This window comes from Populus alba, chromosome 4 (genome assembly GCF_005239225.2).
Source record: "Populus alba chromosome 4, ASM523922v2, whole genome shotgun sequence".
NCBI classification, from domain to species: Eukaryota; Viridiplantae; Streptophyta; class Magnoliopsida; order Malpighiales; family Salicaceae; genus Populus; species Populus alba.
The window spans coordinates 7,177,695-7,201,842 of NC_133287.1; the positions used below are offsets into that span (position 1 = coordinate 7,177,695).

General features: G+C 34.2%; 3 protein-coding genes across 4 annotated transcripts; 1 reads left to right on the forward strand and 2 right to left on the reverse strand.

The window, feature by feature from the left end:
* Positions 1-1,856: 1,856 nt before the first annotated feature.
* On the forward strand, positions 1,857-6,423 carry LOC118030284 (kinetochore-associated protein KNL-2 homolog). 2 transcript variants are annotated; one of them, XR_012169516.1, is made up of 9 exons: positions 1,857-2,019; positions 2,114-2,199; positions 2,286-2,430; positions 2,528-3,640; positions 4,153-4,216; positions 4,543-4,601; positions 5,015-5,145; positions 5,411-5,465; positions 5,798-6,423. XR_012169516.1 is itself a non-coding variant. In XM_035034343.2 (8 exons), the coding sequence occupies exons 1-8, from the start codon at positions 1,981-1,983 to the stop codon at positions 5,833-5,835; spliced, it is 1,599 nt and encodes a 532-aa protein (XP_034890234.1). In that variant the 5' UTR covers positions 1,862-1,980; the 3' UTR covers positions 5,836-6,423. The 2 variants fall into 2 exon arrangements, 1 of the variants encoding a protein (XP_034890234.1); XM_035034343.2 differs by lacking the exon at positions 5,015-5,145 and having other exon boundaries at positions 1,862-2,019.
* A 901-nt stretch (positions 6,424-7,324) lies between these two features.
* LOC118030285 (helicase SEN1) lies at positions 7,325-12,296 on the reverse strand. Its single transcript, XM_035034344.2, has 9 exons — positions 12,028-12,296; positions 11,000-11,524; positions 9,768-10,865; positions 9,343-9,667; positions 9,005-9,263; positions 8,673-8,889; positions 8,125-8,495; positions 7,895-8,041; positions 7,325-7,602 (listed from the first exon to the last, which is right to left on the reverse strand). The coding sequence occupies exons 1-9, from the start codon at positions 12,142-12,144 to the stop codon at positions 7,575-7,577; spliced, it is 3,087 nt and encodes a 1,028-aa protein (XP_034890235.1). The 5' UTR covers positions 12,145-12,296; the 3' UTR covers positions 7,325-7,574.
* A 504-nt stretch (positions 12,297-12,800) lies between these two features.
* Positions 12,801-18,347, reverse strand: LOC118030287 (uncharacterized). Its single transcript, XM_035034348.2, has 10 exons — positions 17,994-18,347; positions 16,933-17,538; positions 15,450-16,829; positions 15,042-15,366; positions 14,635-14,890; positions 14,298-14,514; positions 13,827-14,188; positions 13,452-13,601; positions 13,226-13,314; positions 12,801-13,125 (listed from the first exon to the last, which is right to left on the reverse strand). The coding sequence occupies exons 1-9, from the start codon at positions 18,096-18,098 to the stop codon at positions 13,248-13,250; spliced, it is 3,468 nt and encodes a 1,155-aa protein (XP_034890239.1). The 5' UTR covers positions 18,099-18,347; the 3' UTR covers positions 12,801-13,125; positions 13,226-13,247.
* Between the last annotated feature and the right edge of the window lie 5,801 nt (positions 18,348-24,148).

A 24,148-nucleotide genomic window follows, 5' to 3' on the forward strand; every position in this document is an offset into this window, starting at 1 on the left:
ATATAAAATTAAGAAAGTGATTGATCAACAATGTGATATTTTGTTGGCTTTAAGAGTAAAAAAGTATTTTTATTATGAAAAAAAAGAAAAAAAAAGAAATATCAATACCCCAACTAAGAGGCTTAAGTATTATTTTTTTACCAAAGAACACAAATGCAATTTTACTGGAGTCCAACTCCAAGACATATTTTACTATGGATTATTCTACAATAAAACACTCATGCTATTTAATTTTTATGATAATAATAATACACACCCGCTGGTGAACTTATTGGCGTGACTATATATATATATATTACCATTTTGGAGTTAGACGGACTCATTCTGAGTTATATTATATCTGAATTAGATGGCAATAGTTTTTCAAAATGAGTCTTTGAACTAATTATTGCTATCTAATTCAGATATAATATAACTCAGAATGAGTCCCTTTAACTCCGGGATGGTAATATATATATTTATTTATTTATTTATGTTTTTGGGAAGAAGCCAGAAGGGCTTGTTTCTTGTGCTGTCAGAGATTTATTATTATTATTATTATTTTGAGAGTAACAAAGATTTCATGGGTAGGAAGACAGAATCATCAAAGATATTAACAGTACAAATCACTGCTGATAAAATTTATTAATGAAGAAAACAAACATGAATCATTGTATTACAGGCTACACAATGCCAGGCTTGTAAAACTAAAATGAATAATAATAAAAAAGGAACTGCAAGAAGCTTGATCAGAGGAGCCACCATGCAAGCTTCCCAGAAGTGATCAGAGAAGAGATGAGAGTGACTTAAGCATCGCAAGGCAGCAAAAAGTGTTGCAAATGTCGCAGAGCATCATCCATGCTTAGGTACCTCCAATGTTTTGTATTCATGATGGCCAAACTCAACTTTCCTCTCTTGAACTTGCCGTCATCCTTTATACCCTCCTCCTCATCAGTACAATTCTCACTGCAAAATCCCAACTTTATCTCAGCAACAAGGCTGCTTGCGGTGACCATGTTTGAGCAACACCCCGGCAATGGAAGCTCCTAGGAAAACAAGTCTTCTGCCTCCGGAACAAGGCTAGCCTTTCCACTACAAGATTCCATTATATTAAATACAGCTTTCCAACCTCTCAACACAACGTTCCATGTGACTTTTATCTCCCGTATCGCTTCCTTCTTCAGTGAAGACTCAAGATCTATGTCGACAGCGAACCTGAATATCCCATTAGGATCTACCTGGAGTTCATCGCATGGTTTCGATAGGGTGAATAAAGTGGAAGACTCTCCGGTCCTTGCATTGATGACGAAGAGGAGGTCCTTTAGGGGCAGGTGGAGTTTTATTGGCTTTTGAAGCTGGAGCTTGGAGGCTGCCGTGGAGGCAATACCGTAAAGGCGGTGACAAGAGAGCTGGGTCTACGAGTTTGAGGTTGTAGACAGAAGGGTAGTGAGCAGAGCAAATCGGCCTCCAAATATCCTCAAAGGAGAATGACTCCGACCATGATTTGGACACACAAGAAGCAGTAGCAAGGGATTTAGGGTCTAGATACCGAGCCACTAGAAAAAGAAGCTCCCAAGATGGCGATGGCGAATAGGATACTAGTTTATTCTTGGAGAGTTTTGACAGAAACATGATGGATATTTTCCCTGATGGTACTCATGTTATTTATTTAGAATTTGTTCAAATTATAATAATGATTATTTATAAATATATTAAAATAGTATATAATTTTTTATTTTTTAATATTAACAAATCAAAATAATATAAAAATATAAAAATAATTGAAAGCGAAAAAGAATTTAATTTTTTTCAGAAGCGTGATCGTAAAAACAAACAAACGGTGCCTAACTATCCTTTATACGACAGCGTTTTTAATGATAGTGATCAAAAGAAACCCCAATTCGATTTTAATAGTGTCTGCTAGTTCTCCTTCTTCTTTCTCAACGGTCACTTCACTTCTCTCGTATTTCCTTCACCGTCATCCCATGTTCCAGTATCGAAATGACTACCGAAGCCGCCACCTCATCTTTCCAGAAAACAGTTAGTTACTAATCACTGCTTTCTTTAACCACCGCTTTTACACTACGATGCTGATAATGTCTCCTATTTTAATTATTTTTTTGGAAAAAAATAGGTGTTGTTACATGATTGGTGGTTGATCAAAGCCGAGCAGGAGTTCCAAGGGAATAAAATTGCTGTTGCCGGCTTAACTTCTCCTGAGTAATTATTTATTTTTACATTATCTCTCTTATAATCTTTGATTTCTTTGTAAATAATTATTATTTCTTAATTATAAAAAAATTCAGGAAAAAACCTGTTCGTGTGTTTCACTCAGCAGCAATTAGCAAAAGATATGATGTTTTCACTCTTCAGACAGCTGATGGCGTCAATGTTCTTCTCCAAGGTTACATTAACAGGAAACTCACTGTTGAAAATGGGTTTTCCTCTCAGGTTTTTTTTTTCTTATTTTATTTCGTGTTTATTAATATTATTTGTTTTTCGACATCATATCGTGCTTTAAGTTAGGTTAAAGTTTATGTTGCAACAGGTCTTTCGGCATTTCTGTTTCGGCTTTCCTCCTGATTGGGAAGAATGTGGAACCAAGTTTCTGAATAGTAACTGTGAAAGCGTGGCAGAGCCTCCGGTGTCTCAAAATGAATGCCGGCCTATTTTCTTATCATTGCCAGTAGATGATGGTGTTAATAATTTGAAGAATGATGACTCAGAGAATCTTTCACCACTATCAAGTTGTCGTGTAAATGATGTAAGTTGGGTGAAAGATAGTGTGGTGGTATCAGCAAAACCTTCTGGTCACCATGTGGATGTGGCACTATCTTCTGAAAAGATAGGCAGCAAGAAAAGCAAAACCAGGTCCTTTGGAAAGTTGATGGCTAAAAGTTCAAGTAGTTTAGAAATAATCAGCACCAAGAATGATGCCTCGGGGGAATGCTCAGCACTCACGGATTATAATGTGGGCAATATCACTAAATCAAACTTTGACCAGACACGGTCTGTTAGAACTTCAGGTGTGGTACTGGCTGTATCCTTAGAACTGATCTCGAGTTTAAAGAAAGAGAAAAGGGAAAATGAGGGAAACAAGGATGGACTGAAGAGTGGAAGTGATTTCTCAAGTCCATCTTTGCCTCAAGGCCCTCAGGTTATGCTAAGATGCATTGAAAATAATACTACACAAGGGCCGTCTCTTTCTAGATCTCCGATTCGGGGAGATTCTGATATTTTAAATCAATCTGAAAAATGTCTCGTGGAAAACTCTGTGTTTTCCAGCATGCGGTCAGGTGCGGAAGCAAATATCATTAGTCCATCCAAGGAAGAAACGGAGACATTGGATGCTAATCTCATTGATTCTGGACAAAGGAAAAGCACTGCCTCTGTGACAAATTTGACAAATATACCGATACAGAAATCGGTCTCTGGACATTCAGTGAGGTACAAAGCCAAAAGGTTGATATCAATTGAAGGTAAACCGAAGAGAAATTCAGGCACAACTCTTGATATAGCACAGGCAATGTTGAGAGCTTCAAGAAAGATGAATACACTGTCAGGAAATTCAAAAAGTAAAGAGAAGAAAGAAACAATAGCTGTTGAGAAAGGAGGTTTGTCCATGAAGCAAGCTAGAAGGAAAGTTATTTTTGATGCCGATGTAAGCTATTCTGAATTTTTTCATGTTAATTTAGTTTTTTCCTTTTCATGTGTGCAAATCCTCAACTGGCCTGACTTTATGTTCTGTCATCGCCATCTTAAAGATAGCTGTTCCCCCAAGAATTCAAGTGAATTCCTTAGTTTCTGATGTTTTCATTCCCTCATCACTTGAAAAATGTTCTCAAAAGAAAATTGTAGATATCTTGATAGTTTTAGCATCTGCCAGTCTTACCATTTCAAAATAAAGGGTAACATTTTGTCATTTATGTGGGGTTACTTTTTTGCTTAGTTCTATATTTAGATTAAACTTGAATATCACCTTTTTTGGTAATTGAACCTGCTATTGCTAGCTATTAGTTGATAGAGCTTTTTATGATCTGCGTTTTTCATTTGCGCTTTTGCTTTGCACTTAAAATGTCTGCCTCAAATTTTATCATTATTTTTTAACACCCTTTTAATCTATACAAAATACTTGTTTGTAATTTGTCTACCTTGGTAAATTCTTGTAATCAGATAAGAGAAATGACAACATGTATTCATTCTCCAGAATCCTTGAATCTCAAAAGATCCAGATCAGGTTTGTTTGCTACTTTTTTGTAGTGTATTCCTGGTCTATGAATTTTTATACATGGAACATTACAGAAATATGATATTTTTATGGCCTTTATGACATAAAGATCAGTTTTCTGATTTCAGGAAATCAAAATGAGATATCTTGTTGCTTATGTTTTTGCAGAAGTTATTTGTCAAAATCTTGAACTGTTTTAGATGGCCATTTCTGAGATCATGGTTTTCCCCATGTTTGAGAAACCCAGTGATGGAAATCATCTCTATGGAGGGTCTGTTAATATATCTTCTGTAATATGATTCACCAACTATTTAATCAATTTGCACATGTTGCAGGGAGACTACTTTTACCTACCCTAGATTTCTGGCGCAACCAAATTCCAGTTTATGATGAGGTTAGTGGTATCTCTGGTATATTCCCATTTTTGCATTTTTTTTATTGTGATAGCACCTGTTCAGATTTGGCAAACACCGTCCATTAATTGAACACATGATATGCTCCCATGAAGTCTTCTTGAGGATATTAAAGTCCAATTTGCAGTTATTTTTTTTTGTATTTAACTCTTAGAGAACGACATATATAGGGTAAATTTGGGACAGACATGATAATATTAATGCTTGACTCTTCAAAATAGTAATATTTTGGGACAGGCATTATGGACATGACAAAAAACACTTTGGGGAGTGTTTGTGATAGTCATTAACGTTGACACATATCGAAGCTTTGTGATACATGAAATTCTCATTTATGATACAGTCATTAACATTGACACGTATTGAAGCATTGTGTATCTGGTAAAACATGCAGAGTTTGTTGAGTTTTTACAAGTAGGCACTTGGTCAAAAGTTATGTGTGAAACGAAGCTGTGAAGAACTATGTGAATTTGTCTACAGTAATTGACTTTACAAGAACTGATGTTGTAGAATTCATGTTAAGGGGTGAGTGATTGGAGGTGATTGCTCATATCTTGTCATTTCAATTCAGAAACATATTTTTTTATGGTTCCTGTCATATTTTCATTACCCATGTCTGTCTCTTCGCATAGATTCCAAATGTTCATTAAATGTATGTTTATTGGACCTCATTAAATGTCCAATCTTTAGGAAGTACACACTTCTAACAAGTTTTTTTCTGTCACTGCTCCCTCTTCTACCCCTATGGTTTTATAAGGATGATGATACATTAAGGTTCCTTTTGTTTCAGAACCGTAATATCACTGGAGTTCAAGAAGAGCTGGGTGTAGTCGAACCATCTAGAGGTTGGTCTTTTATTTAACTATGGAAGAATTGGTGCTTTTAATTCAAAAAAAAAAAAAAAAAAACCTGGAGATTTTTAACTGTACTATGGTGAAAGTAAAGTTTGGCCGGTTAAGCAGGTTTTTTTTTAGCTAAAATAATCCACTGCTTTTGTACTTTCAAATTTTCTACTAAAGTATTGGATTCTAATCTTATATTGGATTCAAATCTTGTCCTTACAAGTCAATTGTCATGAAGTGATTATCTTCGTTTCTATTTATTCCATTCAGTTATAGAATTGGGTTTTCTAATTGAATGTATTCGCTGCTCATTGGATGGCATACTTTGTCCTCAGGGGTTGAATCTAAGACTCAGAAGAGCAAAAGAGAGTAAATAAAACCACAGTTTCCTTTATCTTGGGGCAATCAATAATCACCATGGAGCAAAGCCATTAGTTTGGGAGGGGAGGAATGGAGAGCTTATAGAAAGATGGTGATGGGAAACAAAGGGCTAAAGGAGGTAATTGTTGTAATGATTAGGGATTCAGTTGGTCTCTTCAGAATTGGCATTAGCACCCAATCTAGGATCTTATTTTTGTCATATGCAACCGGTTGTCATGTTTTCCTATCCTCGAACTGGTCTTTCACAATAGTAGTTTTTTTTTTTTTTTTTTTTTTTTGAAAATCTGATCCAATATAATTCATAGTTCCATTTCCCCCCATCATTTTTGTTTTTCCTCTGAAGGATTTCTTTCATTTTCTTCCTTTATCCAAATGGAGAGACAATTATAATCTTTATTCATTCATTCAACTTCAAACATCAAGGGGATCGTTTCTTTAATTGGGTTTTCAAACTAGAAGTTTCTCCAATTGGGTTTCTGAAGTTTTAATCATTTCGTAATTGAGTCTTCCTTCCATGTCCGTGAAAGCTTTTTCTATCTAAACTGTATATTTTATGCAATAAAATTCGACCTCCTTGAGAGATTTTGGCATATACTCCTATTATAAATTCCTGATAATTTCGGGAGAAACCCTGTTACGGAATCCTTGGATCTGTTGGGAACCAAATTAATAAATTATTTTGTTCATGGACAGCATTGTAAATAAATAAATTGAATATGGTGGCAAATGCTGATTGCACAAAGCTTTTGAATCAGAGTAAGCATCAATAATCTACCATCAAAATAGGTATGAAGATTAGTTGGAAGAGTAAGGCAGATGACAGAAGGCACAGCTTTTGGTACGGTGCAATTGCTGGTTGATTTCCATGCTACTTAAAGCATAAATTTTTGAAGATTAGTTAGTGATCTCTAATTCTCTACTCTCTTTTTTTTTTTCCATACTAGAGCTTCTACATATAAAATCATTATCATATTTGAATAGCTGAAATAATCTTTCTTTCAAATGAAGAATTGCTTTTGATCATAGTTGTCCAGGTCTGATTTGATTTAGGGCTGGGTAAGTAGATCACCGGGTCAACCCATGAATCATTATGTCAATCTGAATTTATTTATTTTTTTCAAAATGATGATGTTTTATTTTATTTTATTTTTGAAAAAAAAATTCTTTAATATTGACTTTTTTTTTTTTTTTTTTAATATTGACTTGACTCGACTGGATGTGGACGGAGTTGCTTCAAATCAATAAAGTAGCGAGTCAACATATTGGATCATTTAGGTTTAGCCGAGTTAATATCACTATTGATTCAAATGTAATTCACTATCATTTAAAATGAAAACCTGACTTGGGTTAAATTTATAAGTCAATTTGTCAGGCCAGCTAATTTGTTAGGCCGAGTTGAGTTTTAACAATTATGTTTTTGGCAAGAAAAAAATGAGTGGTATGGTTGCCTTTAGTTGATAGAACACACAAGGAAACGGAACTTCATCCTTAAGAAATAAAAAACTTTATTATTATAATTATTAATAATATTATTATTTGAAGAAATCTGAAATCTGAAATTACTGTAATGTTACATTCATGAGCTTCAAAGGCCTAGGGAGAAATTCTCTGGCTAGAAGCTGGAAATGTAAAAGAGTCATCATTGTCCTTGCCCTTCAAGAACTTCTATTTCTTTGGATTGGAGTTGTAGTTTGGTTCTTGATGAGGAAAGAATCAAGAACATCGCTTCTGCTAATTCCTTTTGAGCCTCCATTGTTTTCTGATCACAGTCAGCATAAAACTAATGTTAGATGCTATTTCCTGCAAAAATTTTTTCTGTGTTTCAAAAATATTTTTCAAAATGTTTAATTTTATTTTATTAATTTTAAATTAATATGTTTTTAGTGTTTTCAAATCATTTTGATGTGCTAATATTAAAAATAATTTTTTTAAAAATAAAAAAAATATCATTGTCATGTATTTTGACTTAAAAAGTTATTTGAAAAGCAACCGCAATCATTCTATTAAAATAGATAAAATCTAAGGTGGCACCAGCTAGAACTATAGCATACCTAGCAGCTTTACCCGTTGTGCTTGGTTCAATATCTAGACAGATTGACGCAAGTGATTTAGGCAGCTGCACGGCATCGGCTTCGCCGCCGCTGCCCTGACGATCACTAGACGAGTCCACTGTCCATCTCATTGGAACAACCAAATTCCTGCAGCAGAAATGGAAAAGTGATAAGCAACATTTTGAATCCTGAGAAGGAAAAATATCTTGAAATCCTTGCAGTTAACTTACCCCTCCATGCATTTGTATAAGCAGCGATTCATCTGCTCCTCCGTGTAATTCCGAAAAAAGGTGTCGAGACGCGATGCTAGTTTTGGTATATCAGATGATGGTAAAATATCCCAAACCTTCAAAACTTGAATGCAGAATGAGTTTTCCTGCAGAATGTCCACAGTCCAGATCATATTTAGCTGTCCACTAACATTATACTGCTCTATCAGTGGAGAAGAAATGCCATTGTGAACCACTTGGCTTCTCTTCTTGCGAGATTGATGCTGACGCCAACCATTTGAAAGCTTGGCTAATAGGGAAAGCACTTCCTTACAGATTCTGACATTTCTGATTCTCGCCACGGATCTCCGAAAATCATCACTGAAAAAAACCTGTATTAAAGTGAAGGTAACAGCTAATTAATACTTGGCACCGGACCATGACATTACTGCGGGCTAAGAAGCAGTATATCTGTTCCATTCCATGGATCAGCAGAGCAGCAACTATTGAATATTCTGTTAATATTTCTTAAAAAATATTCAAGACTTGCTAAGAACCAGTAAGCTTACCATCCATCTTGCATTCCGGAACAATGGGGAGTGAGGTTGTAGTAGAACATCAAGTCGGCCATGCTCGATCAAGCTTTCTGTAATAGCCTGAGCCAAACTCTCATCCTCTTCAGCGTTATAGAAGCATCGCCGATGCTTCGCATCGTTGACTATCTTCTTCCAAATAGAGCCGCTCTTAACTAAAGTTGCTTCATTTCCTAAAATCCAGAGGCAAAACCTCCACACCAGAAAATATACAAGTTCAAATAGGAATGGAGAGGGGAAAAAAAAAAAAAAAAAAAAGGAAACGAAACTTTTGAGCTGCTGATGTTTTCTGGATTCTAATTTAGTACCTTGCACGAGTCAGCGCCACATTTGCTCGTTGAGGATTCGAAACAAAACCCACCGATCCGTTCTCATTGCTTCGAACAGTAGAGATAATTATCAGATCCTCCTCTCCTCCCTGAAAACCATCAACCGTGCCAACACTTACAGAAAAGGCACTGTCAGGGTCTGAAATGAATTTCCCAATCTTCTCTTGAATTGCATGAACTTGAGCCAGGTATGGTGATATGATACCTATGCTAATCTTCTTCCCAGTGCCATTAATATCTGTAACATCAAAAGGAAGTCAAAAGAATTCTGTAAATCAATAGATACATTAGAAACATCTGATATATCTAAATAGAACCTTTGAAAAGTCTCCCAACTATATCAGCAGCAGCAGCAGCCTCGACTGTATTTTTGAAACTCTGTCTCTCGACAAATTCCTCTTTTCCATGGGCTATATTTATGAAAGAGTAGGGTTCAAACATGTCTCCTTGCAGGAACCGTCTCCTGTAGCCAGTTTCTTTGACGTTCTGCCCATCCAAAACCTGGCTTCCGTAGAACTCTGTATTCGGAAATAAGCTTATTGATGGATGCATTCGATATTGAATGTTTAGAAGATGGCTCTTGCATCCCAGCTTTACGAGCCTCTCAAACAAGCTTCTACCAAAACCAGCCTTCTCAGAAATCTAATAGTGGTGCACTTTAAACATGTTATGGTATGAAAAAGTAAAAGGTTTTGATGGCATCAAAAGATAGAGGAAGAGAACCATTCAGGAAAATCCAAACCTTGCTATTAACGATGGCAGGCAGTTGCCGTTCATCTCCTATGAGAATAGCATGGTGAAGGCCGGAGAGCTGTAAGGGGATGGTTGATTCACATTCTTTGAGCTGAGCAGCTTCGTCGATCACCAAGCAATGCAGAGGTGTCATTCTTATACTATGCAGCCTGGCAGAGCTTGACACGGTACAGAAAAGCAGGCATGCATTTGATAAGCAGAACTTCTCAATAGCATTTTTATCAGCAAATTCTGGAACCTGAAATTTTAGAGAAAGTAAGCGTAGAGTATTGAGGCACTCCCTTTTTTCATTTCTCGACTTTATACGATTTTGAAGTTTTCTTTGTTCATCTTCATTGGCAGCACTGAGACTAAGCAACAAGGTTTCAAGTGATGTCATCAAATCAAGAGCTCTGGTCATGATCCTCATCACTTCTAATGAAATCAAAGTAGTCGGTAAGTGTGTATACAAATTCACAATGCAGAACTTTAATTCCTTTCCGGAGGAATTAAATCTTTTCCATACGAATCGCTCACTAGTCAAAAGTCCTTCCTTTCCCATGTTATCCTGCAGGTACAAATGGTATTGCGCTTCAGAGTCTTCAAGTAAACTTATCAATGAAGCTAAACTGTGTTTCCAGCCAGTTGATGGATCAAAGCTCTTCTCAAGTATATCAGCACGATGATCAAGAAATACATGAAGAAGGTCATTCTGATCACCATCAACCTTCATTCGCTCCTGATTCCCAAACAGAATTATGTCTCCCATGCCATAAGTTTCATATCCAACTACATCGGCAACTGTACTCACGACACGAGCTGCAACTTCTACCACTGCAATGTTAGTTGGAGCACATACAAGTGTTCTGCATTTCATTCTTAATAGTGAGTGTAATAAGCAACTAGCTGTCTTTGTTTTTCCAGTTCCTGGAGGACCCTGTACTAATTTGACAGAATAATGATGACAGCATCTGGCTGTGTCAATACAGCTTAAAACCGCAGCTTCTTGCGAGCTGTTTAAATTAAGAGACTGTAATATATCCCTTATCCTGGCAGAGGCAGCATCACTATTTTTACTAGAAGAGCAGATACTACAATTTCCACCATCCTGCATGAGATCGGATATAAATGCAGTCAAGCTCAATATAGAAATGAATACAACAAACAGATTTTCAATCTTCAAAGCTGGGATTGAAAAAATAAGATGCTGAATCAAGAAACCAGAATCATTGTTCTTCTTACATTGAAGTTATTTTGCAGCACTTTCTTAATAATGTTCAAGTTCCTCCCTTCGAGTTCCAAGTTCAACGATCTCCATATACGCAAATTTGTCGTCAGATTTATCAAATGAACAGCAAAGAGCGTTCCCTTCTTCAAGCCTTCTTCATCCACTATGGGCTTCGAAGACAGAATCGAGGGTGTCAAACGATTTCCCCCTTTCACGGAATGAACGAAAGCAACATGATAGGATTGCTGGGTCTTCCTTAAATCATCAATGCACTTCAGTTGCACATTTGTCAGGGCTATAAGATCCCCAATCCAAGGCACATATCCATCTCTGGTTTCTTCCACCGAAATTTCGTAAAACAAGTCTTTAGGTGGCTTATAATCCTTGGATTTTCTAACACGCAGTATTCTACAAGTTGGTGCTTCTGCCAGTGATTCTGTACTTGAAAGCAAATCAGCATGTGTTTCCACATGTAGGGGTGGAATGAATGCTTTCATGTAATGAGCTGTTGACTTGAAAGAGTTTGGGATCTTCTCCACCTAATAGGGGACAATGTCAGAGTTCAGAATCATTCTCATGCTTGTGATCTGGCTAGCAGGAAATCTTGGTATGAATTCTCAAGAGCTTAATTTGCCGAACATTTGAAGAAAAACTAACTGGTTTTGACAGAAATTTAAATCCAAAAGCTCTTAAAAGAACATAATGTTAGAAAATTTGTTCCAAGGGCCAAATTAAAATGGTTAAACTTAATTTAGTTAAGACTTTATTGGAAATTTTTTAAAAACATCAATTCATCTCCACCAAAAAGATAAGTAATAAAACATCAATGACAAATAATTAATCATTAACAACAATAAATTTTCAATTTAATAAAAGAAGTTGAAAGAAGAGTATTTCACATAGGTTCTCAAACTCTTCTGCATCTTAGTTTTTCAACTTATTCTATTTAGTTTCAAGCTATATTTTCCTTCTAAAAAAAACTATGAAGAACATGGAATAAGATTATGATTTTCCAAGAGAATGTTATTGCAAATTAACAAACCTGGTCTTTGTAAAGATCCTCATTGAGCACATCTTCAACAGACCAAGAAAACACTGAATCTAGTAACCCTCTACCCTTGACCTTTTCCCACTTCACACGATCAATTCTCTTGTCCATTGCTTTCCTGTTACATGTTCATCGGCTTCTCAAAAAACACAACAACGTTATGGTTATTATGAGTTGCAAGATGAAGCACCTATACCGTAGCAAACCCAGAACAGTTAATGTCTTGAGCACTTCTGCTAGTGAAAGAAAAGTATATGCCGTGCTTTTCCTTGGAAACAAAGAAAAGCTTGAAACCTTTAAAATTTATTCCTTCCAATGTCTTTCTTCCTCGTATATGGTCTTGCCAGGGATACAGAGAAAGGAATAACTTTGGGTAAATTTCATTGGTATCCCAGTAGATTCACAAATGCTCCATACCTATCCCTGTAGTTCAGAATTCCTAGCATAATCTCTGTCGTTTAAAGTTTTTCTTACTCAAACAAGATTCTTTCAAGCAATATTCCTTCTCCCTTCTCTTTAATTTTTGTTCTATATTTATATGGTTTGTGCGCCAAGCAATATTCCTTTGAATTTGTTTAGTTTGTCAAAGTGATCCCTCACTCCATAAGGCCCGGTTCCAACATTTTGTTAGCCATTTAATTATCGGTGGTAAAATTGAAACATTTTAGAAACTATAAGATTAATGTTGGAAAAGCTATCGAGGCAAAAATATAGAAGAATTTTGATGTAGTTTTGAAATATATATATGTCAACGGATTTTAACTAGATAGGGAGACAACTTCTCTGTTATTTTATACGAAACTTGTCCTGAGTTTAACAACCCTATTTAGAAGATGATAGTCATCTCATTTTTTATTCCCACTATATATCTCTCCTCTTTAGCTCATCTAAAATAAAAATATTAACATTGAATTAATGCCTGAAACTGGAAAGGAAAAATATTTTCATTAATTTTTACAACCCTTTTGCAACATAATTAGACTTAGCATAGGTTGACATAGTTAAACAAATATATAGCTATGCAACAAGTAGGGAGCACTTCATTCTTCAGCCAGACAGCTGCAACTTCCATTCAAGACCTTGTAGAGCAACCTGAGGATTCAAATTGTCATCTTAATTTTTGTTTTCACACATTAGAGCAAGAGAGATTATTCTAAAAATATTTGAACAAGAGTACTTAAGATGTTCTTACCACATTAATTATTATTTGGCCTTCACCACCTAGGTTTTGATCCCCTTGTTCCACTGCTAAATCCATCTTTCTTAGACCTCCAGGGCTGTCTGATACTCATGAATATCATACAAGAATTGGTGATTCGAAGAATACTACTGATAGAGTGGTAGGTCGAAGCTAAGACAACATAAAATTTGACCTTTCTATTGTGAAACAAATTGTTCAGAGTTTTAGTATTGCATACCTACTGGTTGCTGCTGGTGCTTCTGATTCATCCCTGATAACAAGTGAAGCTAATGGTTGTGACAGCAGTTGTGCAGGATCGATTTCAGGATTACTACTCTCGAGAGCGGCACCGGAACTTATTGACCATCTCATTGGAACAACCAAATCCCTGACAATTTATAAATGACAAAGTATCCATAAACATCCATTTCAATGCACAGAAAGGAGGGAGGAGGGAGGTAACAGGTTTGAGACCTGCCCTTATTCCTCAAAACAGGAAAAAGAACACGCATGTTTAACAATGGCTTCCTAATGCTGAAGCCAACTCAAGCTACTGCTGCTGTACAACTCCCACTCTATAATATCTGAAGAAGGAAAATAGAAAGATGCATACCCTTCTGTGCATTTGTGTCTGCAGCGGTTCATCTTATTCACTGTGTAATTTCCAACGACAGCATCGAGGCTCCTTGCTAGTTTCGGTAAATCATGTAATGATAAAACATCCCAAACCTTAAGAATTTGAGTGTCGTTTTTGTTTTCCTTGATTATATCCACTGTCCAAATGAGACTGAGCTGGTCGTTGACTCTGTAATTTTCTAACAGTTCAGAAGAATTTCCGTGTAGGACAATGATGTTTCTCTCTTCAGGAGATTGACGCCAGCCACTTGAAAGCTTTGCCAACAAAGAAATAACTTCCTGACGAGCCTCATTTCCCACTTTCATAATAGATTTCCGAAAGTTGTCACTGAAGCAAAACTTCAATGGAAAAAAGGTTGATGTGAGAAGTCCACTGAGTAGCATTCAGCTTCAGACATAAGAGTAAGAATTAAGAAAATTGTGCAGCAAGAAAAATCAGCATACATACCTTCCATCTTGCATTTCTGAACAATAGAAAATTGGCATTCAACAAATCATCAAGTTGGTCCAACTCTAACAAGGCATCCATTATTGCCTTGGACAAGCTTTTATCCTCATCAGCATTGTAGAAACACCCTCGTTCCTTCGCGTCATTAACCAATTTCTTCCAAATAGAGTCGCTGTTGACAAGAGTTGCTCCATTTCCCAGTATCCAGAGGCAGTACCTTAATTAGACATAGCATCGCAAAATTTTATTCAAAATCACCGATACACATGTACTTACACATGAACCTGCCTATACTTGCTCGAACTGTTGTCTAACTTAAAGTGTTTGGAAAAAATACCTTGCACGGGTCAGCGCAACATTTGCCCTTTGGCGATTGGAAAGAAAACCCACTGATCCACTTGGATTGCATCTGACTGTAGAGATAATGATGACATCCTCCTCGCTGCCTTGAAATCCATCGACAGACCGAACATTTACAGCAAAGTCACTAAATGTACTGTAAGTATTTCCAATTTTTTGTTGAATTGCATACACTTGAGCATTGTATGGTGATATGACTCCTATGCTCATCCTCTTTCTTGCCCTTTTAAATTCTGCAAGAGAAAGAAAAGGAAAGCTTTAGCTTTCAAACTTGCATGCCAATCAAAAGTAAAACCAATAGCAATGTCATATATTTGATTTCCCTAACAGCGTTTCTTAAATAACAAAAAATCTAATAGCTTCTGATATGACTCAAATGCATACCTTTAAAAAGGTTTGCAACTATTTCTGAAACTACAGCAACCTCAACCAAATTTTTCTTGCTGCGGCCGTCATTGGATTGCTCTTTCCCATTGGCTACATTAATAAATGAGTAAGGGCCATACATATTGCCTTGAAGGAATTGTTTCTGATAGTTTCTTTCTTTGACATGTGAAGCATCCTGAATTAGCATATCATAGAACTCTTTATTTGGGAATAAGCTTATAGATGGGTGCATCCTGTACTGCGTATTCAGAAGGTGTTTCTCGTGTTCCAGTATTACCAATCTCTCAAACAAACTCCTCCCGAACTCAGCTTCCTCGGAAATCTGATGAAGGTGTGTGACAGAAGAAACATTAGAACTTATGAATAACCTAGTAAATGGGTCGCGAGAAAGATAAACTTTATCACCTTGCTTTGAACCATGGCAGGAAGTTGGCGCTCGTCACCTATAAGAATGGCATGGCGAAGACCAGAAAGTTGCAATGGAATAGTCGACTCACATTCTTTAAGCTGGGCAGCTTCATCAATAACCAACAATTTTATCGGTGTCACTCCTTCTGTGTGCAACTTGGCAGAGCTTGAAGCAGTACAGAAAACCAGACACGCATTTCCCAAGCAAAAGTATCTGGCTGCCCTATTATCAAAAAAATTGGGAACTTCAAATACTCGAGGAAGTGATTTCAGTGTCTGAATACAATCGTTTCTCATAAAGGATAACCGGGAAAATTGACCAGCGCTGCTTCCTTCATTTTCAAAATCGTTGAGGACTTGTTTTAAACCTTCATCTCCAACACCAACACTATACAACAAGGGTTTGAGGCAGCTGAGTGAATCAACAGCTCTGGTCATGCTCTTCACCACTTCCAATGAAATGATAGATGTTGGCAAGTGCCTATTTAAACCTGCAATTAAAATATCCAACTTGGCACTAAAGAATTTGAACCATACCTTTACGAATTCCTCGAAAGAGAGAATATCTTCCTTCTTTACCTTTCCATCTTTATATTCCTTTTCCTCACACTTTGTAAGATTCTCTTGATGAGAAAAAACCTTTTGTTTTTGTTTTTGTTTTCGTTTTTTCTTTTTCATGTCATCTTTCAAGGCCTGAAGAAGAACTCTGTTCCTGCCCTTTTTGTTTTGATCGTTGACCACTTCATCTTTCTCTTTCTTGTTGTTTATCTCTTCAAGTTCAAGCATTTCATCTTCCTGTTCCTCTCTCTCTCCCTCCTCATTTTTTTTCTCCATATTTTCCGAGTACCGGCGGTACTGATTCTCAGGATCTTCAAGCAAATTTATCAATGAGTCTACAGTGTGCTTCCACCCAGTCGACGGGCTAAAGCAATAATCAAGTACTTTAACACGATGGCCAAGAAATATATCTTCAAGATCATCATTCTCAGAGATCTTCATTCGCTTCCCATTCCCAAATAGAATTATATCTCCAAGTCCATAAGTGTCATCTTCACGAGAGTCTGTAACTAGCCTTAGGAGTCTCGATGTTACTTCCAACACAGCAATATTGGTTGGAGCACATGTAAGGGTCCTGCACTTCAATTTAAGGAGAGAGAGCAATAATAAACCAATCATCTTTGTTTTGCCAGTCCCCGGAGGGCCCCAAATTAGTTTGACAGTACTTTGATGTTGGCATTCACTCAGACCAATGCAGCTTACAATTGCATCTTGCTGTGAGTCATTTAAATTGGAAGAGTTGATTATGGTTTCTTCCATACCAGAAAGTGTAGCACTTCTATTCACTTCAGATAAGCAGTGAGTGCAATCTTGGTCATCCTGCAGGAGCAGACACAACATCTTTCAGCTAGGCAAGTGAATGGTTAGAATATAGCTAAAATTTCCACATATCAGGAAAAATTAAATGAACCCCCCTTCTTACAGCTGAGCTAGTATGAAGCACATTCTGGACAATGTTCATGTTCCCTCCTTCCAGCTCTGAGTTCAATGATCTCCATATACGAATATTTGTCATCATGTTCACTAGGTAAACAACGAAGACAGCTTTCATGTTCTTTCGCCTTCCTTTTCCAGCAATGAGAGACTCCTTTTTATTTTCCTGGTCTTCTATTTCAAATTCAATGGGTTTGGATGTGAGAGTTGACAAAATTACATATTTATCGTTGTCATCTCGCCATTCAGATAGCCTATGAGCATATGCAAGAAGATAGTTAAACCCAGGCCTGTTCAAGTCATCAATGTCTTTCGGTCTTACATCTGTCAAAGCAAGGAGATCTCCAACGTCAGGCTCATATATTTCTTTCCCATTGGCTTTGTTTCTCATTTTTTTAAACCAGAAGTTATAAAACAAGTCTTCCGGAGGCTTATTCTTTTTATCCATTCCCACTGAAAAGATTTCTCTTGTAGGTGCTTGGGAGATCATTATCATGTTTGAGCATAAGTCTGCACGAGTTTCCTCGATTAGTGCGGGAATGAATGACTTCATGTAATGTGTTGTTGACATGAACGTCTCTGGTATCTTCTTCACCTGTTGATGAACAATAATTATTGCCATAGACATCAAATGCAAGAAAAGGGAGAGGGGAAAAAGAGAGCATATTCACAGGAACAAGAAATAATCGAGCATTCTTGCAATTGTACATAATTGTCAACTATTCTCAAGTCATTTCTCAAAATTATAAAAGATACAAGTAGTCACTGCTATAATTTTGGTCCCAAGTTAGAAACAAAATGTTATGCCTTACATGCTTAACTTATTGATCCCAAGTTAGATAACCTTGTTGCAGCAAAATCATAAGGTCATAAAAGGAGAAGTCTCTAAATGATCTCACTTTAATCAAGTTGCCAAATTTAATCAAGAAAAATAAAGCTTAAGCAGGCTTTCCTCCCCACTAAACAACCAGAGAAACAGACCATATAAAAAATTAAAAATCTGAAGTGCATCATACACATAAACATGAGCAGAATGGCATGCATGCAAACCTGGTTTCTGTAAAGATCTTTGTTAAGTACATGCCCGATAGACCAAGAGAACACCAAATCTACCAAGCTTCTACCAGCAACTAATTCTTCTTCAGTTTTCTCCATCGTTTCACCTCTCTAGTAAGCGTCCGTACGTAAAATCAGTTGACGAAGCCGATAGTAAGGAAACAAAATAAAAACTCTTGAACTTACAAAGAAACAATGAAAAAATGGGGCAGGTTACAGAAGACTGAGATGGAAAGAACACACTGACTACAAGTCAATCAAAAGTAAATTAAAGCAAGCAATGTATCGAGAGTCTTAGTCCCTACGGAAACTACAGTCTCTTGTTTTCTTGTTCATTGTTTTACGTACCCTACAGATATAGAGCAAGCATTGCTTTTTCTTTCAAGCGTACTTTAAAGCAAAACTAAGCATCAATTAAAGTAAGGGATAGCATATGAAAAGAGAGAGGAATCTTTCATACGAGGAGGCCAAAGGACTTTTCCTGGTTATAAAGCAGAGAGACTCCATATTCCTACGTATTCTCCTTTACTGTGACATTACCGATTCACAAATGTCGATTATTGAGTAGAGGAAAGGACACAAATGCATTCGTGCAAGACGATGATGTTTTACATTTCTGCCCCTTGCTCTTTCCTCGAGTTCAGATCATCTTGTTGTCGCCGTCGTCGTCCACTTTCATCCCTCTAACATGGATACGAATTAGATAAAGCTAGCAGAAACGTCATTCCTAAAACACCCTTGTTCGTGACAAAGCCACTATTGATCGTTAATGACGTGTTCTACGCCAAACCCATACTCCTCCCTTTTAGACTCTCTACCTCCTTCGCCTTCTCTACTTTCTCTTGTTCCATATTCTCCTTCTCCATAAATTTGTGCAAAAACAACTTATTTTTTACCCTTTCAACAATATCTTCTCCTTTCCAGGAATTATACTCTGTGTTTTCTTTTTATACTGAAAGTACATCACCGAATCCTGTTCTGCACATTGTTCTTCTCAGCCCAACAGTATATGTGACTCCCAACCTGGATTTCAGGCCATGACCAGCAAAACCACGAGGGTATTTTACATACGACTAAACCTCGGAACCTACATTTTATATAACATATATATAAAACTTTAAAATTTCTCATCTTTAAATAAAAACAAAACAAAACTTCATAATACTTATTGCATTAAATAAAATTCAATATTTAAAATAAAAATCCAAACTTTAATAAAAAAACAACTTATAGTGCTCTCTTGCAGTTAACACATAAAACCCTAAAGAAACTGATAATCAACTCAGGCATTAATGTATTAAGTAATTAATGTTGTAATGGTATCATGTCAGATATTAGACTAAGTCATAGGCTTGCGTTTCGATAACAGATCTGCGGCTCTGATAATTATGGAGGATCAGTGTCGGCTTTGCCACAGATTGATGCCTCTTACCAACTAGATTTAGACTGTTGTAATCAATAACATATATAGATATTCAATCAGCATAATTTAAATACAAATTCAAGAAACTAATAAAAACTCGGAAAATAAATCAATATATATATAGACATTTAAGAATGTTATTTGTACTCATTATATAATTAACATACATAAATTATTTGTATTATATACATATTAAAAACTTATTCTACTCACCTAGAAATATAGAAGTGAATGAATATTAAATGAAAGACTGAAAATCATATTAAAGATTATTAGGAATATGTACAATAAATATACAGAATATACTTAAAAAAAACAACTTAAAACAACACAAATATAATACTACAATGCATAAAATTAAAAAAAAAAAAAAAAAGTTTAATCTCTTAAGTTTAGAGACTAAAACGAGATTTTTTTGAAAATCAGGGATAAAAACATAATTTTAACAAAATTTAGATGACCAAGATGTAAAAGTCATAAATAATAACCATATGAAATTTCACCAATAATCCATCCTTAATTCTATCCAAAATCTCAATTTAATTTACATGGATCAAATTGTAATTTTTTCAAAGTTCAAGAACTAAACTATAAATTTCCAAAATTAAAGGACCAAACTAAACCTTTGTCATCTTCAAACTTAAACCCATATTTTTCCATAAATTTGCTACTGGTCTACCATGTCCCATAACCCATCTTCAACAATCAAACCAATCTTACATCAAAATCCATTATTTCTAACTAAAATCTTTTAAAATCAACTAGTTAAACACTTCTCCATAATAATTAATCCATCACTTAAACTCAAAAGCACAAACTTCAAATCCATGTCAATACTTGGCTAATAACTATTGTTACACGAAAACTTCACTGATGACAAAAATTCACTCCATCCAACCCCAAAATTAATTACACAAGCTCACAACATATCTTTCAAAAAAAATTTAATCCTTTAAGACTGCCTATTGGTATGAGAATAAATCGTAGTGCTCACGGTGGATTTTTCAAACTCTTCTCCACCTAGACTGAGTTTATTTTCAAAAAAATAGTTTTTGAGAAATTATTTTCTAAACTTTCCTGTGTTTATTTGTTATTAGAAAAGTTGGTCAACGAAAAATATTTTTCGGTCAAAGAAAAATTTAGCTTGGTTTTCAGGAAAGTGTTTTCTCTTATTTTGTTTCCGAAAGTTGTGAAAAAAATTAAAAATGTCATATTATTTGTTGATTATGGCTGTGTTTGTTTCTTGGAAAGTAACCACTTTCCAAACTTTCTTATGCAACGGAAAAACATTTTCCGGTCAACAAAAAACACTTTCCAGTCAAACCCCTTTTATTTGGTGGAAAACAAAGTTGTGAAAAAATTAGAAATGTCATATTATTTGCTGATTATATCAAATTTGGTCTTCAAACTTTTGATTGCTATATATATTTTGTTTTGAATATTTGTTTTTTCAATTTCATCCCTTAAAATTTAATTTTTATATTAATTTTGGTCCTCATTTTTATAATTGCTATTTGATTTTCCCTTATCATTTTTTAATTAAATTTTTTTATCTATCAAATTTGGTCCTCATTCTTTTCATTGTCACTTATTTTATTTGAAATAATTTATGAAATGTTAATTATTATTATTATTTAATTTCTTCATCTTTCAATTTTTTATTTTCTAGATTTGATCTCTATTATTTTGATTATTATTTATTTTATTTGAGATAATTTATGAAATTCTATTTTTTTCAATTTTGTTATCATTCAACTTTTTAATTTGTAAGATTTGTTCTTCGTTATTTTAATAAATTTGAGAAAAATAAAATATTAATAAGTTATTTTCCAACTCATTTTCCATGACATAACTCAATTATTATTATTTTAATTTCTTCATCTTTCAATTTTTTATTTTTTAGATTTGATCTCTATTATTTTGATTACTATTTATTTTATTTGAGATAATTTATGAAATTATATTTTTTTTCAATTTTATTCTCATTCAACTTTTTAATTTGTAAGATTTGTTACTAGTTATTTTAATAAATTTGAGAAAAATAAAATATTAATAAGTTATTTTCCAGCTCATTTTCCATGATATAACTCACTTTTCTTGGAATTCACTTTCCAAAAAGAAACTACTTTCCAGCAAATAAACGGGGCCTACATCAAATTTGGTCTCAAACTTTTGATTGCTATAGATTTTGTTTTTAATATTTTTTTTTCAATTTCATCCCTTAGAATTTAATTTCTTTGATCCTCATTTTTATAATTGCTATTTGATTTGATCCTCATTCTTTTGATTGTTACTTATTTTATTTGGAAATGTTAATTATTATTATTTTAATTTCTTCATCTTTTAATTTTTTTTTATTTTTTAGATTTGATCTCTATTATTTGATTATTATTTATTTTATTTGAGATAATTTATGAAATTCTATTTTTTTCAATTTTATTCTCATTCAACTTTTTAATTTGTAAGATGAGAAAAATAAAATATTAATAAGTTATTTTCCAGCTCATTTTCCATGACATAACCAAACACTTAAAAGTGTTTTTAATTTATTTTTCATTACACTACCAAATATCAGAAAATACTTTACCGGAATTCATTTTCCCGGAATTCACTTTACAAAAAAAAAAAACTACTTTCCAGCAAATAAACGGGATCTTAGTTTTTCAGCTTATTTTCTTTAGTTTCAAGCTCTATTTTTTCAATTATAGAGTTCTTGGATATTGTTTAGAAGTACAACTAAAAATGATAATAGTGTTAGAATCTTGAGAGGTTTATTTACATCATTCTATTTGTATCAAAAGATAAGTAATAAAACTTTAATGATAAATCATTTATCATTAACAACAATAAATTTTCAATTTAATAAAAGAAGTTGAAGGAAGAGTATTTGACATAGATTTTCAAACTCTTCTACGTCTTAGTTCTTCAGCTTATTCTATTTAGTTTCAAGCTTTATTTTTCCTTATGCTTTCCTTCTACTATAGAGCTTAACAAAAAAAAAAAACTTTGAAGAACTTAACAAAACATGGAATCAGATAATGATTTAATTTCCAATAAATGTTGCAAATTAACAAACTTGTTCTTTGTAAAGATTAATTCTTATTGAGCACATATTGAATAAATCAAGAAAACACTGAATCCAGTAACCTTCTACCCTTGACCTTCTCCTTCTTCACATGATCAGTTTCCCTTGTCCATTGCTTTCCTGTTACATATTCATTAGCTTCTCAAAAAACACAACTACATTATGTTTTTTTTTATGAGTTGCAAAATGATGCACAAGTTCACCTATACTGTAGTAAACCCAAAACAGTTCATGTCTTGAACACTTTTGCTAGCGAAAGAAAAGTATGTGCCCAACAAGATGGTGTTTTTTTTAGAAATAAAGATTTATCCATGAAATTAGTTGAGATATATGCAAGCTAATCTAAACACCCGTGTTAATCTAAAAAAAAAAAGAGTTGATACATTTAAAATATATTCCTTTCATAGACTTCATGTGAACTTTCGTTTCCAATCTTTTATTATATCCAAGTCTTTCAACCTCGTATATGGTCTTCGTTAAGGATACAGAGAGAAAAATAGCTTTGAGTAAATTTAATTGCTGTCCTGTAGATTCACAGATATTTCATATACCTATCCCTTAGAGTTCAAAATCCCTAGCATGATTTCTATAGTTTAAATCTTTTCTAACTCAACCTTTCTACTCAAACAAGATTCTTGCAAGCACTATTCCTTCTCCCTTCTTTTAAGGTAGTTTTTGGTATGTTTGAATAATATTAATTGAATTTGATTGGACTGGACTGATAAATAAATTTCATTCCTTGTAGTTTTTAATACCTTGTCTATCGTTGAAGTGTAGATTATAATATATATATTGATTTCTAAATTAAAACCTAAAAGAGGTATTCAAATATAAGGTCAGGGAGAAAAAATTTTAAAAACAAATTACTCTTAATATATTAATGTCAAACTTAAATATTTTTTAAAAAATAATTAGATATTATTTTTTCACTTAGTTTATATTGAGTTTTGAAATTAATAATATTATAATAACCATAATTATATAATTAGTCTAACGAGTTAACCTAAGACCAACAAATCAAGGGTCTAGATCAGCTCGAGTTTAAAAAAATAGAGGAAATGATGACCCAATCAAAAACTAAAGTTGATTTATGACAAGTCGAACAACCTAGAATAAAACACATGCCAAAAAATCATTAATCAATCCAATACATTATTACTTTAATATTAAAAAAAATAGATATCATTTAAAAAAAAATTTAATCAAACTATATTTTTATGAATTTATATAGATTGTTTTTAAATCTGCATATCTAACCGGGTTATAATAGGCTACCCCCATATAATTTAAATTTTTTTATTGCAAGAAAAAATCTGTTAGTATTTTCTGAATATTTTTTTATATTTAAAAAAAATAGCTTGACTCGCAGCGTATCAATATTCTAGTTTGAACTATAAAAATAGAAGTGAAGCTACAGGGGCAAAAATATAATTTATCCTCCAACATAGGGTGTGCATGTGGAGGGTGGAAAGCAGGGGACAATTTTGCGAAGATAATCAAGGTGGTGGTAGGTAAAGAAAGGAGAGAAGGGATTGAAGAGACTATTACTTTGATAAATGTACAATTGAATATATTTGCTTGATTTTCTTGAAAGAGAAATCTTATACCAATTTTTTAATAAAAATTAGTATTTTTTATGAG

Excerpts from the sequence above, each read along its gene's own strand:
- LOC118030284 (XM_035034343.2), top strand. The coding sequence starts at position 1,981 with ATGACTACCGAAGCCGCCACCTCATCTTTCCAGAAAACA. Across the intron at positions 2,020-2,113 it reads CCTCATCTTTCCAGAAAACA|GTGTTGTTACATGATTGGTG; the intron begins GTTAGTTACTAA and ends GGAAAAAAATAG. Across the intron at positions 2,431-2,527 it reads AAAATGGGTTTTCCTCTCAG|GTCTTTCGGCATTTCTGTTT; the intron begins GTTTTTTTTTTC and ends ATGTTGCAACAG.
- LOC118030285 (XM_035034344.2), bottom strand. The coding sequence starts at position 12,144 with ATGGACAAGAGAATTGATCGTGTGAAGTGGGAAAAGGTCAAGGGTAGA. Across the intron at positions 10,866-10,999 it reads TGCTGCAAAATAACTTCAAT|GATGGTGGAAATTGTAGTAT; the intron begins GTAAGAAGAACA and ends GATCTCATGCAG. Across the intron at positions 9,668-9,767 it reads CTGCCATCGTTAATAGCAAG|ATTTCTGAGAAGGCTGGTTT; the intron begins GTTTGGATTTTC and ends CACCACTATTAG.
- LOC118030287 (XM_035034348.2), bottom strand. The coding sequence starts at position 18,098 with ATGGAGAAAACTGAAGAAGAATTAGTTGCTGGTAGAAGCTTGGTAGAT. Across the intron at positions 14,189-14,297 it reads TCAGAAATGCAAGATGGAAG|TTTTGCTTCAGTGACAACTT; the intron begins GTATGTATGCTG and ends TTTCCATTGAAG. Across the intron at positions 13,315-13,451 it reads GCACCAGCAGCAACCAGTAG|ACAGCCCTGGAGGTCTAAGA; the intron begins GTATGCAATACT and ends CATGAGTATCAG.